This window comes from Balaenoptera physalus (assembly GCF_965194825.1).
Source record: "Balaenoptera physalus genome assembly, chromosome: 9".
NCBI lineage: Eukaryota > Metazoa > Chordata > Mammalia > Artiodactyla > Balaenopteridae > Balaenoptera > Balaenoptera physalus.
The window spans coordinates 60,601,374-60,620,701 of NC_138888.1; the positions used below are offsets into that span (position 1 = coordinate 60,601,374).

The 19,328-nt window shown below is 35.5% G+C and overlaps 1 protein-coding gene across 5 annotated transcripts in view; it reads right to left on the bottom strand.

Annotated features, from left to right (window-relative positions):
- Nucleotides 1–19,328, bottom strand: part of LOC309667153 (uncharacterized protein) — a 727,466-nt gene that overhangs the window by 429,350 nt on the left and 278,788 nt on the right. For all 5 annotated transcript variants that reach the window (XR_014267557.1, XR_014267558.1, XR_014267559.1 and 2 more), the window contains one exon: nucleotides 4,244–4,325. Coding sequence is in view for 1 of the 5 variants with exons in the window: in XM_082475482.1 (XP_082331608.1) it covers nucleotides 4,244–4,280 (37 nt within the window). In the remaining 4 variants the exon portion in view is untranslated. The remainder of the gene's footprint in view (nucleotides 1–4,243; nucleotides 4,326–19,328) is intronic.

Genomic DNA, 19,328 nt, shown 5'->3' on the forward strand with positions numbered 1-19,328 from the left:
AAGTATATGATATATACTCTATACTATGTGGTAATATAAATATATCATATAAAATACATATTACTATGTTATAGTTTTAAAATTGTATATCACCACAACTTAACAAATATTTAAATAGAGACATAAATTGCTCTTGGATATAATAGTAAAATTTTAAATGGTATCAATTCTTTCTTAAAATTAATTTAGATAGTAATGCAATTCTAGTCAAAATCTGAAAGAGAAATTTCCTGAACTTGATATCCTATTTATTTTAATAGATTGATTTTTTTTTTAAAGCAAATGGCAAAATGATCCTGAAGTTTACCTGCAAAAGTCACTAGAAGAATAGTGACATAAGTCACATCATAATCCAAAATTATTCTATAAGGATTAAAGTGTTAGATGATAAAATAAAAAGTAGATGAAAATTCTATCAGTTTATCTCTCAGTTCTCTAGATGGGGACAGACTCCAAAAATAAGGGCAAATCAAAAAATTATGATCAGGCTCCCTGACTTCAGACTATACTACAAAGCTACAGTAATCAAAACAACATAGTACTGGCACAAAAACAGACATATAGCTCAATGGAACAGGATAGAAAGCCCAGAAATAAACCCATGCACCTATGGTCAATTAATCTTTGACAAAGGAGGCAAGAATGTACAATGGAGAAAAGACAGTCTCTTCAATAAGTGGTGCTGGGAAAACTAGACAGCTACGTGTAAAAGAATGAAATTAGAACATTCTCTAACACCATACATTAAAAAAACTCAAAATGCATTAAAGACCTAAATGTAAGACTGGATACTATAAAACTCCTAGGGGAAAACACAGGCAGAACACTCATTGACATAAATTGCAGCAATATCTTTTTGGATCCATCTCTTAGAGTAATGAAAATAAAAGCAAAAATAAACAAACGGGACCTAACTAAACTTAAAAGCTTTTGCACAGCAAAAGAAACTGTAAACAAAACAAAAAGACAACCTACAGAATGGGAGAAAATCTTTGCAAATGATGTGACTGACGAGAGATTAATCTCCAAAATATACAAACAACTCATACAGCTCAATATTAAAAAAACAAAGAACACAATCAAAAAAATGAGCAGACGATCTAAATAGACATTTCTCCAAAGAAGACATATAGATGGCCAAAAGGCACATGAAAAGATGCTCAACATCACTAATTATTAGAGAAATGCAAATCAAAACTACAATGAGGTATCATCTCACACCAGTCAGAAAGGACATCATCAAAAAATGAACAAATAATAAACGCTGGAGAGGGTGTAAAGAAAAAGGAACCTCCTTACACTGTTGGTGGGAATGTGAATTGGTAGAGCCACTAGGGAGAACGATATGGAGGTTCCTTTAAAATCTAAAAATACAGCTACCTTATGATCCTGCAATCCCACTCCTGGGCATATATCCAGAGAAAATCATAATTCGAAAAGGTACATGCATCCCAATGTTCATTGCAACACTACTTACAATAGCAAAAACATGGAAGCAACCTAAATGTCTATTGACAGATGAATGGATAAAGAAGATGTGGTATATATATATAAATGGTGAAATATTACTCAGCCATAAAAATGAATGAAATAATGCCATTTGCAGCAACATGGATGCACCTAGAGATTATCATACTAAGTGAAGCAAGTCAAACAGAGAAAGACAAATATCAATTATATTGCTTATATGTGGAATCTTAAAAAAAGATACAAATGAATGTATATACAAAATAGAAATAGATCCACAGACACAGAAAGCAAACTTATGGTTACCAAAGGGGAAAGGGGTGAGGGAGGGATAAATCAGGAGTTCAGGATTGACATATGCACACTACTATATATAAAATAGATAACTAACAAGAACCTACTGTATAGCACAGGGAACTATACTCAGTATTTTGTAATAACCTATAAAGGAAAAGAATCTGAAAAAATATATATTCTTTTTCCTATACATATATACATACAACTGAATCACTTTGCTGTACACCTGAAACTAACATGACATGTAAATCAACTATACTTCAGTAAAAACATTTTTTAAAAAAAATTATGATAGAAAACTCCAAGGATTTGAGTTTGGTCAATATTAAGTAAGTTAAATATATATAAAGAACAATAAAAGGCAAACAGTGTTTGAGGAAATGTTACAAATTAAAAAGAGATTTATAATATTAACATGTAAAAAGTTCTTTGTAATCAATAAGAAAAAACAACTAATAGTTCAAAAGAGTTACTATGATATGAGAAGGAATGTTTAATAAGCATATGAAAAATATTCAACCACGTTTGTAATCAAATAAATGCAAATTAAAACAAAATACTCTGTTTTCATCCATTATAGTGGCAAAGATTTCTCAAGTAATAACCTTTTTTTTTTCAGTATTATACTTAGTCAGGTGAGGAGGAACCAAGAATTAGGCATAATTTCAAACTACTGGTAGACATTTAAGTTGACATAATTTTGCTGGATATCAATTTTACACCCATAGTTACACTTTTGGGGATTTATTCTGTGGAAACGTGGTGAAGCAAACCAAAGATTTGTGAATGAGAATATTGACTGTAACATCACCTAAAGCAACAAAACACAGTGAACAACCTAAATGCCCAAGAGTAGGGGAAATATTAAATAAATTTTGGTACCTACACTTGCTGAAATATCATAGAGTCATTTAAAATCATATTTTAGATATTTAATATAATGGAAAATAATAAAAAACTAAGTTAACTTTTAAAAGTAGAGTATACAGCTCAATATTTAGAAGATTTGCAATTCAGTAAAAACAGTTTATGTGCACAGAAAAAAGACAAGATGCTAAATGTTAGTAATGTTTTGTACTTGAGGATATTATTAAAGATTAAAAAATTTTTTTTATTTAGACATTTTTCTATATTAGAAATTTTCTACTTATAAATATTTTTATATCAAAGCCATTATTTTGATATAAAAATATTTAATACCAAATATTTTCAATACAAAGTGATTAGTGGCAAATCAGAAACAGATCAGCTTTTAGAACAGAATAGTTGTTCAATAATATTGAATAAATGATTAGCACTCAATTTTAATTCTTTTACATTTTATTGTGTTTTCTCTTTCTCAAACTTTTGTTTTCTTACACTTTGTTTCTATATCCTAATGTCTTGGATTAATTTCTTCACAATCTTTCTAAATGCTTTTTAAACTGTTGCTCACTGCTTTGTCACCATTTTTGTAAAGATTTAACTAATGACAATAATATACTGAGGAATTTTATACATTTGATATTATCAAAGATTAAAATTGCATTCAATTTTATTTTTCAGTCTTCAGTAAAAAAAAAAAAAAAAATTATTAATAGAAAATGCTAAAGGGAAAAACAGAGGCCAAGGGCCAAGTATAACAAGAGAATACTTAGGTGTTTGGGAAGTTCTTACTCTCTAAGGAAGATTGGATGAACAGTTGAAGTAAAACGTCCTGGGCTGCTAAATTCCTAATCTTTATAAAATTAAGTGATGAAAGAAATATTAACATAGAATGATACTATAGGCTGAATGTTTGTGCCCCCCCCCCCCAAAAAAAAATTCATATGTTGAAACCAAATCCCCAATATGTTGGTATTTGGAGGCAGGGCTTTGGGAGGTGATTAGGTCATGAGGGAGGAGCTCTCATGAATGGGATGAGGGCCCTTATAAAGGAGACCCCAGAGACCTTGCTGCTCTGCCATGTGAGGATACTGTGAAAAGACGACTCTCTATGAACCTGAACCAGAAAACAAAACTGCCAGCGCCTTACTCTTGAGCTTCCCAGCCCACAGAACTATGAGAAGTAAATTTCCATGTTTATAAGGTACTTGGTCTGTGGTATTCTGTTATAGAAGCCAGAACATACTAAGACAAGTGAGGTTTAATTTTTCCATGTGATCAATTAGAAGTATTTTGCTTTGAGCTTGACTTTGATAAAAAGTTAAAGTGCTAGATTCAAAAATGGATTATACAAATGCATGTATTTTCAGTCTTTTCCTACTTTTTGTTTAAGAATGGCAGCATATCAGACTTCCTATTTTTAAACACAATGGATTAAACATATCCATAAAAGCAGGTCCCCTACCTTGCCAGAATACAAAGCAGTTTGAACAAAATAATGTTAAGGGATACTTAGAAATTTTCTTAAGATCTTCAATAAAATCATAGATATATTGTGAACATTAGAGTTACTGCAGATAAAAAATATTTATCAAATATTTTCTGCCTCACTTACCAAATAGATAATTGATTTCAGTGCAGATGTGGTTCATGGCATTACGAAGCTGCAAATTCTTAATTATGCAGGAAAGTTGAGCCTGAAAAGTAAAACAAAGAAACATGTATGAACTAATGTCAAATGTAAAAGTAAAGCCTGTTTTATGGAAAACAATTGATATTTCTCATTTTATTAAAAAAGAAGCAAGTTTACAAATTGATCCATATAACATTTCCTTATAAATATAAAAAATCCACTGTCATTGCCTTTATTTTTTCCCTTAGCTTTTCAGGTCTGAATCTGACAGATGTGTATTAAATGTATCAATTGCATTTACAAAAAACAGATTCTTTTAATTGCTAGAATATACCAACAGATATTCATAACATTACCATTTCATCACAGTACATCATGATATTTTTTTAACTACCATTTGCATCTTGATACACTCTTTAACATTTTTTTTTCATTGATACTGGTATTACACAAGCAATACAATATGCTATAGTGGGTTTAAACTCAATACTTGTAAATTAATTCCCAGTTGTCTTCATAAATACTCTAGAGTATTAGAAGGATGCCAACTACATGAGCTATAAAATATTATTAGGAGTATCTAGTGAAATATCTACTTTTTATGACATTTTACAAAATTATTTAATGTCACAATGCCTCCTGATGGCACCTTTATAGAGGACTGCTACTTTAAAAGAAATTGATAAATACAGTAAAAAGCAGGAGTATTTTAATTTTGTGCAGTAAGCATCAAGTAGAAACATGACTTACAGCTATTTTTCAAGGAATATTATAAAATGTGCCAAACTTTCAAGAGAAGCAATACTCTTGAAATAAAAATCTTGAAACATTGTATAAAACCTGCTCCTTTATTCAAAGAAGGAAATGTGGTTGTGTGTGTGTGTGTGTGTGTGTATATAAGTGAGTCTGAGTGTGAAAGATAGAGAGAGAGAGAAATAGAAATTAGAAGAAAATGAAAAACAAGTAAATAAGAAGTCGGGGCTGGAGAGAAGATGGCGGAAGAGTAAGATGGCGGAGATCACCTTCCTCCCCACAGATACATTAGAAATACATCTACACGTGGAACTGCTCCTACAGAACACCCACTGAACGCTGGCAGAAGACGTCAGACCTCCCAAAAGGCAAGAAACTCCCCATGTACTTGGGTAGGGCAAAAGAAAAAAGAAAAAACAGAGACAAAAGAATAGGGCCGGTACCTGCGCCAGTGGGAGGGAGCCGTGAAGGAGGAAAGGTTTCCACACACTAGGAAGCCCCTTCGCAGGCGGAGACTGTGGGTGGCGGAGGGGGTAAGCTTCGGAGCCACGGAGGAGAGCACAGCAACAGGGGTGCGGAGGGCAAAGCGGAGAGATTCCCGCACAGAGGCTCGGCGCCAAGCAAGCAGCACTCACCAGCCCGAGAGGCTTGTCTGCTCAGCCGCCGGGGCGGGCGGGGCTGGGAGCTGAGGGCGGGCTTCGGTCGGATCACAGGGAGAGGACTGGGGTTGTTGGCGTGAACACAGCCTGAAGGGGTTAGTGCACCACAGCTATCCGGGAGGGAGTCCGGGAAAAGGTCTGGAGCTGCTGAAGAGGCAGGAGACTTTTTCTTGCCTCTTTGTTTCCTGGTGCGCGAGGAGAGGAGATTCAGAGCGCTGCCTAAATGAGCTCCAGAGACGGGCGCGAGCCGCTGCTATCAGCGCGGACCCCAGAGACTGTCAGGAGATGCTAAGGCTGCTGCTGCCGCCACCAAGAAGCCTGTGTGCAAGCACAGGTCACTATCCACACCTCCCCTCCCGGGAGCCTGTGCAGCCCGCCACTGCCAGGGTCCCGTGATCCAGGGACAACTTCCCCGGGAGAAGGAATGCGCACCTCAGGCTGCTGCAACGTCACGCCGGCCTCTGCCGCCACAGACTCGCCCCGCCTCCGTGCGCCCCACCCCCGCCCCCCGGCCTGAGTGAGCCAGAGCCCGCGAAGCAGCTGCTCCTTTAACCCCGTCCTGTCTGAGCAGGAACAGACGCCCTCAGGCGGCCTACACGCAGAGGCGGTTCAAATCAAAAGCTGAACCCCAGGAGCTGTGCGAACAAAGAAGAGAAAGGGAAATTTCTCCCAGCAGCCTCAGGAGCAGCGGATTAAAGCTCCACAAACAACTTGATGTACCTGCATCTGTGGAATACCTGAATAGACAACGAATCATCCCAAATTGAGGAGGTGGACTTTGGGAGCAAGATATATTATTTTTTCCCCTTTTCCTCTTTTTGTGAGTGTGTATGTGTATGCTTTTGTGTGAGATTTTGTCTGTATAGCTTTGCTTTCACCATTTGTCCTAGGGTTCTGTCCGTACATTTTTTTTTTTTTTTTTACTTAAAAATTTTTTTTCTCTTAATAATTATTTTTTTATTTTAATAACTTAATTTTATTTTATCTTACTTTATTTGATTTTATCCTCTTTCTTTCTATTTTTTCTCCCTTTTATTCTGAGCCGTGTGGATGAAAGACTCTTGGTACTCCAGCCAGGCATCAGGGCTGTGCCTCTGAGGTGGGAGAGCCAACTTCAGGACACTGGTCCACAAGAGACCTCCCAGCTCCACATAATACCAAACGGTGAAAATCTCCCAGAGATCGCCATCTCAACACCAAGACCCAGCTTCACTCAACGACCAGCAAGCTACAGTGCTGGACACCCTATGCCAAACAACTAGCAAGACAGGAACACAGCCCCATCCATTAGCAGAGAGGCTGCCTAAAATCATAATAAGGCCACAGACACCCCAAAACACACCACCAGACGTGGACCTGCCCACCAGAAAGACAAGATCCAGCCTCATCCGCCAGAACACAGGCACTAGTCCCCTCCACCAGGAAGCCTACACAACCCACTGAACCAACCTTAGCCACTGGGGACAGACACCAAAAACAACAGGAACTACGAACCTGCAGCCTGCGAAAAGGGGACCCCAAACACAGTAAGATAAGCAAAATGAGAAGACAGAAAAACACACAGCAGATGAAGGAGCAAGGTAAAAACACACCAGACCTAACAAATGAAGAGGAAATAGGCAGTCTACCTGAAAAAGAATTCAGAATAATGATAGTAAAGATTATCCAAAATCTTGGAAATAGAATAGACAAAATGCAAGAAACATTTAACAAGGACGTAGAAGAACTAAAGAGGAACCAAGCAACGATGAACAACACAATAAATGAAATTAAAAATACTCTAGAAGGGATCAATAGCAGAATAACTGAGGCAGAAGAACGGACAAGTGACCTGGAAGATAAAATGGTGGAAATAACTACTGCAGAGCAGAATAAAGAAAAAAATAATGAAAAGAACTGAGACAGTCTCAGAGACCTCTGGGACAACATTAAACACACCAACATTCGAATTATAGGGGTCCCAGAAGAAGAAGAGAAAAAGAAAGGGACTGAGAAAATATTTGAAGAGATTATAGTTGACAACTTCCCTAATATGGGAAAGGAAATAGTTAATCAAGTCCTGGAAGCACAGAGAGTCCCATACAGGATAAAGCCAAGGAGAAACACGCCAAAACACATACTAATCAAACTATTAAAAATTAAATATAAAGAAAACATATTAAAAGCAGCAAGGAAAAAACAACAAATAACACACAAGGGAATCCCCATAAGGTTAACAGCTGATCTTTCAGCAGAAACTCTGAAAGCCAGAAGGGAGTGGCAGGACATATTTAAAGTGATGATGGAGAAAAACCTACAACCAAGATTACTCTACCCAGCAAGGATCTCATTCAGATTTGATGGAGAAATTAAAACCTTTACATACGAGCAAAAGCTGAGAGAGTTCAGCACCACCAAACCAGCTTTACAACAAATGTGAAGGAATTTCTCCAGGGAAGAAACACAAGAGAAGGAAAACACCTACAATAACAAACCCAAAACATTCCCAAAGAAATTGGGAATAGGAACATACATATCAATAATTACCTTAAATGTAAATGGATTAAATGCTCCCACCAAAAGACACAGACTGGCTGAATGGATACAAAAACAAGACCCATATATATGCTGTCTACAAGAGACCCACTTCAGACCTAGGCACACATACAGACTGAAAGTGAGAGGATGGAAAAAGATATTCCATGCAAATGGAAATCAAAAGAAAGCTGGAGTAGCAGTTCTCATATCAGACAACATAGATTTTAAAATAAAGACTATTACAAGAGACAAAGAAGGACACTATATAATGATCAAGGGATCGATCCAAGAAGAAGATATAACAATTGTAAATATTTATGCACCCAACATAGGAGCACCTCAAAATATAAGGCAAATACTAACAGCCATAAAAGGGGAAATCGACAGTAACACAATCATAGTAGGGGACTTTAACACCCCACTTTCACCAATGGACAGATCATCCAAAATGAAAATAAATAAGGAAACACAAGCTTTAAATGATACATTAAACAAGATGGACTTTATTTATAGGACATTCCACCCAAAAACAACAGAATACACATTTTTCTCAAGTGCTTATGGAACACTCTCCAGGATAGATGATATCTTGGGTCACAAATCAAGCCTTGGTAAATTTAAGAAAATTGAAATCATATCAGGCATCTTTTCTGACCACAACACTATGAGACTAGATAGCAATTACATGAAAAGATCTGTAAAAAATACAAACACATGGAGGCTAAACAATACACTACTTAATAACGAAGTGATCACTGAAGAAATCAAAAAATACCTAGAAACAAATGACAGTGGAGACACAACGACCCAAAACATATGGGATGCAGCAAAAGCAGTTCTAAGAGGGAAGTTTATAGCAATACAATCCTACCTTAAGGACAGGAAACATCTCGAATAAACAACCTAACCTTGCACCTAAAGCAATTACAGAAAGAAGAACAAAAAACCCCCAAAGTTAGCAGAATGAAAGAAATCATAAAGATCAGATCAGAAATAAATGAAAAAGAAATGAAGGAAACCATAGCAAAGATCAATAAAACTAAAAGCTGGTTCTTTGAGAAGATAAACAAAATTGATAAACCATTAGCCAGACTCATCAAGAAAAAAAGGGAGAAGACTCAAATCGATAGAATTAGAAATGAAAAAGCAAGAAGCAACAACTGACACTTCAGAAATACAAAGAATCATGAGAGATTACTACAAGCAACTCTATGCCAATAAAATGGACATGCTGGAGGAAATGGACAAATTCTTAGAAATGCACAACCTGCCGAGACTGAACCAGGAAGAAATAGAAAATATGAACAGACCAATCACAAGCACTGAAATTGAAACTGTGATTAAAAATCTTCCAACAAACAAAAGCGCAGGACCAGATGGCTTCACAGGCGAATTCTATCAAACATTTAGAGAAGAGCTAACACTTATCCTTCTCAAACTCTTCCAAAATATTGCAGAGGTAGGAACACTCCGCAACTCATTCTACAAGCTCACTATCACCCTGATACCAAAACCAGACAAAGATGTCACAAAGAAAGAAAACTACAGGCCAATAACACTGATGAACATAGATGCAAAAATCCTCAACAAAATACTAGCAAACAGAATCCAACAGCACATTAAAAGGATCATACACCATGATCAAGTGGGGTGTATTCCAGGAATGCAAGGATTCTTCAATATATGCAAATCAATCAACGTGATACCCCATATTAACAAATTGAAGGAGAAAAACCATATGATCATCTCAATAAATGCAGAGAAAGCTTTGGACAATATTCAACACCCATTTATGATAAAAGCCCTGCAGAAAGTAGGCATAGAAGGAACTTTCCTCCACAAAATAAAGGCCATATATGACAAACCCACAGCCAACATTGTCCTCAATGGTGAAAAACTGAAACCATTTCCACTAAGATCAGGAACAAGACACGGTTGCCCACTCTCACCACTATTATTCAACATAGTTCTGGAAGTGTTAGCCACAGCAATCAGAGAAGACAAAGAAATAAAAGGAATCCAAATCGGAAAAGAAGAAGTAAAGTGTCACTGTTTGCAGATGGCATGATACTATACATAGAGAATCCTAAAGATGCTACCAGAAAACTCCTAGAGCTAATCAATGAATTTGGTAAAGTAGCAGGATACAAAATTAATGCACAGAAATCTCTTGCATTCCTATACACTAATGATGAAAAATATGAAAGTGAAATTAAGAAAACACTCCCATTTACCACTGCAGCAAAAAGAATAAAATACATAGGAATAAACCTACCTAAGGAGACCAAATACCTGTATGCAGAAAATTATAAGACACTGATGAAAGAAATTAAAGATGATACAAATAGATGGAGAGATATACCATGTTCTTGGATTGGAAGAATCAACATTGTGAAAATGACTCTACTACACAAAGCAATCTATAGATTCAATGCAATCCCTATCAAACTACCACTGGCATTTTTCACAGAACTAGAACAAAAAATTTCACAATTTGTATGGAAACACAAAACACCCCGAATAGCCAAAGCAATCTTGAGAACGAAAAATGGAGCTGGAGGAATCAGGCTCCCTGACTTCAGACTATACTACAAAGCTATAGTAATCAAGACAGTAGGGTACTGGCACAAAAACAGAAATATAGATCAATGGAACAGGACAGAAAGCCCAGAGATAAACCCACGCACATATGGTCACCTTATCTTTGATAAAGGAGGCAAGCATATACAGTGGAGAAAAGACAGCCTCTTCAATAAGTGGTGCTGGGAAAACTGGACAGCTACATGTAAAAGTATGAAATTAGAACATTCCCTAACACCATACACAAAAATAAACTCAAAATGGATTAAAGACCTAAGTGTAAGGCCAGACACTATCAAACTCTTAGAGGACAACATAGGCAGAACACTTTATGACATAAATGACAGCAAGATCCTTTTTGACCCAGCTCCTAGAGAAATGGAAATAAAAACAAAAAGAAACAAATGGGACCTAATGAAATTTGAAAGCTTTTGCACAGCAAAGGAAACTACAAACAAGACCAAAAGACAACCCTTAGAATGGGAGAAAATATTTGCAAATGAAGCAACTCACAAAGGATTAATCTCCAAAATTTACAAGCAGCTCATGCAGCTCAATAACAAAGAAACAAACAACCCAATCCAAAAATGGGCAGAAGACCTAAATAGACATTTCTCCAAAGAAGATATACAGATTGCCAACAGACACATGAAAGAATGCTCAACATCATTAATCATTAGAGAAATGCAAATCAAAACTACAATGAGATATCATCTCACACCGGTCAGAATGGCCATCATCAAAAAATCTAGAAACAATAAATGCTGGAGAGGGTGTGGAGGAAAGGGAACACTCTTGCACTGTTGGTGGGAATGTAAATAGATACAGCCACTATGGAGAACAGTATGGAGGTTTCTTAAAAAACGAAAAACAGCTGCATAGAACTACCATACGACCCAGCAATCCCACTAATGGGCATATACCCTGAGAAAACCATAATTCAAGAAGAGTCATGTACCAAAATGTTCATTACAGCTCTATTTACAATAGCCAGGACATGGAAGCAACCTAAGTGTCCATCATCGGATGAATGGATAAAGAAGATGTGGCACATATATACAATGGAATATTACTCAGCTATAAAAAGAAATGAAATGGAGTTATTTGTAGTGAGGTGGATGGAGTTAGAGTCTGTCATACAGAGTGAAGTAAGTCAGAAAGAGAAAAACAAATACAGTATGCTAACACATATATATGGAATCTAAGGGGGAAAAAAAAGTTCATGAAGAACCTAGTGGTAAGACGGGAATAAAGACACAGACGTACTAGGGAATGGACTTGAGGATATGGGGAGGGGGAAGGGTAAGCTGTGACAAAGTGAGAGAGTGGCATAGACATATATACACTACCAAACATAAAATAGATAGCTACTGGGAAGCAGCTGCATAGCACAGGGAGATCAGCTCGGTGCTCTGTGATCACCTAGAGGGGTGGGATAGGGAGGGTGGGAGGGAGGGAGATGCAAGAGGGAAGAGATATGGGAACATATGTATATGTATAACTGATTCACTTTGTTATAAAGCAGAAAGTAACACATCAGTGTAAAGCAATTATACTCCAATAAAGATGTTAAAAAATAAATAAATAATTAAATAAATAAGAAGTCAAATGAAAAATAAAGCATCGTGTCTATTTCATGTTTTAGGAAAATTAAAGCCAAAGCATATTATACCGAAAGAAAAAAGAAAAAAAGTTATTTCATTGTCTAATTTGTCTGTATATTTTATTTTATTTATACCTCTTGACGGAAGTCAGAATTTATCACCAAATCATCCAACACTGGCTTAATATAATTTTTCGTCCTGTCTTGAAATTTCAAAATTCCACAGGTATCTTTAGATCTGAGTCCTTGTAGGGCCCAGAAGCAAAGGCATTCTTCCCCGTGTTGTTGAAAAAGAAAAGATTTAGTGTGAATCAAAAAGGAAATGAATGTAAAATGGAGGGCAAAATATGTCACATCTACAACTTGCCACTGTTGTTGGGCCTATTTTCCTTCCACTGGGTTAGTGACCTCAGTGCTCGCTACTGTCAAGTAAAATTGTCTGAGCGACACCTGTTTTCCCCATACCCTTGACCCTTACTTGGCCTGCTGCTCTGACACGCCCTCATGCAGTGCATAGCAATGGAGTCAAGGAAATGGGTGGTTGCCAGGGGAACTGTGCCATACTTTTTGACTAACCACTTATATATTAACTCTCACCTCATTTGTGATGAAGAGAAATGCATTTTTAAAATTGAAGAGCAGTATTGATTAGTCTAAAAAGCTTTAAATTGGGTTTCAAGGTATCACAGCTTTATTCACTGCCACATGTCAGCAGTGTGACTTGTAAAATATTTGAGACTTTCTGCAAAAGCATTCCGATTTTGGTACCTCAGTTGTAATACATAACCCAGAAAGAAACAGTGAGCCAGTTTTTTCTCATAGGTTTTATAAATCTGCATTAAAATTTTAAATTTTCAATAAAACAGAAAATAACTTGACTCTGTTCAAGGAAGTGAAAGAATAAATGTTCCTTCCTAAACTGAAACATATAGAAAATATTGAGATGCTGCCACTTAGGCATTTAAGTTGCTCCAGTCATCTTATTTACTTTTTTCAGACTCATCTTTACCAAAGTCATCCAGGCAGACTATGTGTGCGTCATGTGTATTTGGTTCTTATAACGCCAAACTATCAAGAAAACATACCAGTTGGGTTATTTTGGTCATATGGATATGGATTTAAGTCCTAGGCATGACTTATACAAGGTGTATGACATAATGTAATTATCTAGTTAGTATTAAAATAGACACTTCTCTCCCAGGAAAGCAGGCTTTTGAAAATAAACCACAATATTTTTATGTTAAGCAACTGCCCCAAATTATGAAGAGGAGAACTGGAAATGAAGAAAGTAGAAAAGACCACAAAGAAATGAAGAGCTTTCCAAGGACTGATGTCCTAGAAGCAATATGGCAAGAGAATCTTTTTTCCAGCTCCATATCATTGCACAAGGCAGAGCCACTCCCACTAAGGGCTGAAATCTGGATCAGGATAGGAAGGAGCATGGGCCAGCACGGAGCAAGGCTCTAGCCTTGGAAGCAGATCATCAGCCAGTACTCTCGCTTTCATGGCCAGCTTGACTAGCAAGACCTGAAATGTGTTCAGTAAGGCCTAAGGCCTGCTCCTTTAGGTAGTGAGAAAGTTTGACTTTGAGAAATAGATGTAAAAAGGAATCAACACTAAAAGAGATTGTGGCTTCATTCTTGAGGCTACATTGGGAAAATAAGCCAGGGCAGATTAATGTAGAGCACCAAGTAGGAAGTGTCAACTCTGTCACCATCACCACAACAGAGTAGTTATGTGTTTTCTTAGTGTCTGCTACTCAGTAAGTGCCAGAGTGGAAACAAATTTACATAATGACCAAACTGGATGAAAAAAGACAATAATGGCAAAATGTACGAACAGAAGCTATAAACAAGACAAAAAGTCTTGAATTTATAAAGTGGACTTAAATAATGTGGTAGGATCAGAGATGATCTAAAAGATGTTGTTAGAGATAGGACTACCGTGAGGTTATTTTAAAAAAGAAAGAAACAAAAGGGTCACAGTTTTACCTTTAATTGATCTTACTAAAACACCATTAAGAGAAATAGCCAGTCGAAAGTGAACCATAACTCTCTAAAATACATTTAATTATTTTAAACTGTGCCTTAGTTAATTTTTGAAGATCTGCATATAGTATCATTTTTGTCTTTTCTCCCAAGATAAAAGCTTCTGATAATTGAATCAGTACCTCTAACATTTTTTATGTATTTGCCACAGACATTCTAGTTCTGGGAATTTATCTTAAAATTTCTCACAAAATATAAAAATTGTGACACAAAGATGTTCTTCACAACATTGTTTATGACTCATTCATTCATTCAATAAAATTTCTGGAGAAATTTCAGTGGGCTAGGCAAAGTGTCTGCTATTTAGAAAAAACCTAAATGCCATTAAAAGAGTAATCGTTAATTATGGTACATGCATATGATGAGCTATTATGTAGTTATTAAAATGATTTTAATGGAATGTTTAATGACTTGGGAAAATGTTAATGATATAATACTGAGTAAAAAATGCACTTACAAAATATCACTTACCATATTATATGAGACATGTAAAAATTGCATTAAAAATAAAGGAATACTCCAAAATATGAATGATTATTGCCCTTGGGTGGTGGAATGATGAATAATCTTCTCCCATGCATTGTTTTTTATAAAGAACATGTATTAATTTAATAATAATTAACAAATACTCATATTTTGGTAAATTAGAAATATCATAACCTGACTCAACTGACCATCTGATTAGAATTTTACTCTGTAGGTGTAAGGACTTGATTGAGTCTGACCGAATGCAGGATATTCAGATAGCTTTTACAGACATGCTTCCCTGGAAAGCACAGTGCCTGATTTTGTGGATTGCCTATATACTTGTTTCACATTTTTAAAATGCCTTGTATTCCTAATAGTAAGCTTATATGTTTAAGACTTTTTGCTAATAATCAAAAGCAAGTTTAATATGTTTCTTATTATATCAATTTTATGGACGTATTATTTTAAGTGTATATTTTGATGAATTCTAACAAATATTTACATTGATACACTATTTTAATAAAAATACAGATTATTTCCATGATCCTCAAAAGTTCCTTTGCATTGTGTGCTTTGTAGGTAATCTTTAGCCCCATCCCTGGCACCAAGCAAATATTGATCTGCTCTATGTCACTACAGATCATATTTGCCTTCTAGAATTTCATGTAAGTGGAATCATACAGTATATACTCCTTTGTGCATGATTATTTCACTCAGCTTAAAGTTTTTGAGCTTTGTCCATGTTGTTGCGTGTATCAGTTTGGGATGCCATTATATATACTCCAGAATGGCTAAAAATAAAAAGATTTATGATATCGCGTGTTGGTGAGAAAGTGGAGGAACTCAAAATTTCATATACTGCCAATGGGAATATAAGACGGTTTAGTCACTTTAGAAAACAATTTGGAGTTTCTTATTAAGTTAAACAAATACTTATCATATGACTCAGCAACTCAACTCTTAGGTGTTTATCCAAAAGAAATGAAAACATATGTCTACAAAAAGATATGTATACAAATGATCATGGTAGCTGAACTAGAAACATATAATTTATAACAGCCACAATTAGAAACAATCCAAATGTCTATTAACAGAAGAAAGAATAAACAAATTATGGTATATACACTCAATGGAATACTACTCAGTAGTAAAAAGTTGTCTTTTTAAGCATAATTTTTTAAAAGCTAGTTTAATAAAGTGTATTATCCTAAGAAAAAGGTTTTAACAGTGGGAAAATATTGTAGATTCACCACAATAATATACATACCACTACTCGGTAAGGAATTTAAAAAAAATTTTCTTCAATAAGTGGTGTTGGGAAAACTGGGCAGCTTGTAGCTTCTTGCAAAAGAATCAAACTGGACTACCACTCTCTCAACACCATGCACAAAAATAAATTCAAAGTGGATTAAAGACTTAAATGTAAGACCTGAAACCATAAAACTTCTAGAAGAAAACATATACAGTAAGCTCTTTGACACAGGTCTTGGTAATATTATTTTGGATGTGTCTCCTCAGGCAAAGGAAACAAAAGCAAAAATAAACAAATGGGACTACATCAAACTAAAAAGCTTTTGTACAGTGAAGGAAACTATAAACAAAATGAAAAGGGGACCTACTGAATGGGAGAAGATATTTGCAGACAATATATAAGATAAAGAGTTAATATCAAAGAACTCATATAACTCAACGTCAAAAAGAAAAACACAACCTGATTAAAAAATAGAGGATCTGAATAGACGTTTTTCCAAAGAAGACATACAGATGGCTCCCAGGCACATGAAAAGATGCTCAACATCAATAATCATCAGGGAAATGCAAATCAAAACCACAATGAGATATCACCTCACACCTGTCAGAATGGCTGTTATCCAAAAGACAACAAATAAGAAGTGTTGGTGAGGATGTAGAGAAAAGGGAACTCTTGTGCACTGTTGGTGGGAATGTAAACTGCTGCAGCCACTATGGAAAACAGTATGAAGATTTCTCAAAACATTAAAGATAAAACTACCATATGACCCAGCAATTCCACTCCTGGACATACATCTGAAGAAAATGAAAACACTAATTAGAAAGGACACATGGACCCCTATGTTCTTTGCAACATTATTTACAATAGCCAAGATATGGAAGCAACCTAAATGCTCATCAATAGATGAATGGATAAGGAAGATGTGGTACGTGTGTGTATGTGTGATGGAATACTGCTCAGCTATAAAACGAATGAAATGTTGCCATTTGCGACAACATGGATGGATAGAGAGAGTATTATGCTAAGTGAAACAAGTCAGATAGAGAAAGACAAATACTATATGATTTCACTTACATGTGGAATCTAAAAAACAAATGAACAAATATAACAAAACAGAAACAGAATTATAGATTCAGAGAACAAACAGGTGATTGTCAGAGGGGAGGAGGTGTGGGGAGGAAAGAAATAGGTGAGGAAGATTAAGAGGTACAAATTTCCAGTTGCAAAATAAATGTCAGGGGTATGAAATATACATTGTGGGGATTATAGTCAAAAACTATGTAATATCTTTGTGTGGTTGTATATTGTAACTAGACTTACCATGGTAATCATTGTGAAATACAGAGAAATATTGAATCATTATGTGTGTAACAGGTACTAAATGTGCTGTAGGTCAAGGATCCTTCAAAAACAAACAAACAAACTCCTAGAAAAAGAAATCAGATTGTGGTTATGAGAGGCAGGGGGTGGGGGAGGGGGAATTGGATGAAGGTGGTCAAAAGGTACAAACTTGCAGTTACAAGTAAAATAAGCACTAGGGATGTAATGTACTACATGATAAATATAATTAATGTGCTGTATGTTCTATATGAAAGTTGTTAAAAGAGGAAATTTAAGAGTTCTCATCACAAGGAAACATTGTTTTTCTATTTCTTTAATTTTATATCTATATGAGATGATAGTTGTTCACTAAGCTTCTTGTGATAATCATTTCATGATGTAAGTCAAATCATCATGCTGTACACTTTAAGCTATACAGTGCTGTATGTCAATTATATCTCAATAAAGCTGGAAGAAAAAACCTCTAAGCTCTAATCAAGGTATAATTAATAAATATAGTTATCAATTCTGAAGCACATTTGTCTATTATTCATTTTTAAGGAGAATAAAATTTTTGATAACATTTGTTATCTATTTAAGGGAAGGTAGTAAATATGTTAAAGCAGTCAGGAACCTGAAGTGAATAATTATTACACAAGAACTTGTAGATTTTATATTGTCTCAAACTCCTGCTGTGCAGTCTTCTATCAACCTTTAGTGAAAACTTTATTTTTCTCAAATGAGAAACTCCAATAGTCAGAAATGAAATTGTTTCATTTTTCTTTCATTTAAAAATCAAGTACCGAACACAGAATTAGACATGGTCCCTGCTCAGTGGGTTTCACAATCTACAGTGCTAGCCTGATTTTCTTTCTGCTCAGACTCTATATTAGAGCACACACTAGACAGGAACCTGTTTACTATTGCTAAGATACACTCTTGTGCTTCGATATACTACTGAGAGAAAGTTCACAGTCCTTTGAAAAACCAGGGCCTTGGGCATTCTGGAAAGCCAGGCACAATAACATACACTTGTATCAAATAAAGGAGAGTTCTGTGTCAAGAATAGAATTCTGTTAATGATTTGTCTTTTTCTAGTTTACTGTTTAAGAAAACTTGCCAGAAGTATTTAAAGCCAACTTTACTTCTGAATGTGTGCAAGCTTAAAAGTCTAGCACAGTGCCTGAAATGTAGGAAGTACTTGTTGAATGGTGAAGCAAATTAAAAATGTGTTTGAAATAAAATATTCTATATCAACAATAATCCCAGTATTCAGTCATAGTCTAAAATTATAAAATGATTAAATTCTAAAATAAAACCCCCAAAATTATCACTGTGATTTATCCACATTCATGATTTTCACAACACTGTTCAAATGGGCTCAGAAATCTCTGGCCATCATGGAAGTTTCTTACACCATTTTCTTGAATTTTTTTCTATCAGAAAATTCATTCTTGGTTTGTACAATAACAATAACATACACAGGAGGAAAATGTACTTGTTCAGACTCTGGGGAAAAATGAGAAATTTTACATATTGGAAACCTACTGTATCTCAAATACTAAGCTAAACAAGTTAATTCATCCACTCAACAAATACTGTTTAAGTGTGGCAGGCATAGTTCTGATGCTGGAGACATATAGAAGTAAAAGATTCAGAAATGCCCCTGGGACTCATGGATCTTACATTCCAGTGGAGGGAGCATGAGGTTAGGGGAGGGGAAAAGGAAGTGAGACAAAGAACAAATAAAGTAGTATATAATATTATGTCTAGTTACAGACCTGGTTTCCTTCATTTTCAACACAATCTTGTTACTTCACTATTTTTTAAATGAGGAAATTGCAAACCAGAGGTGTCATCTAACTTG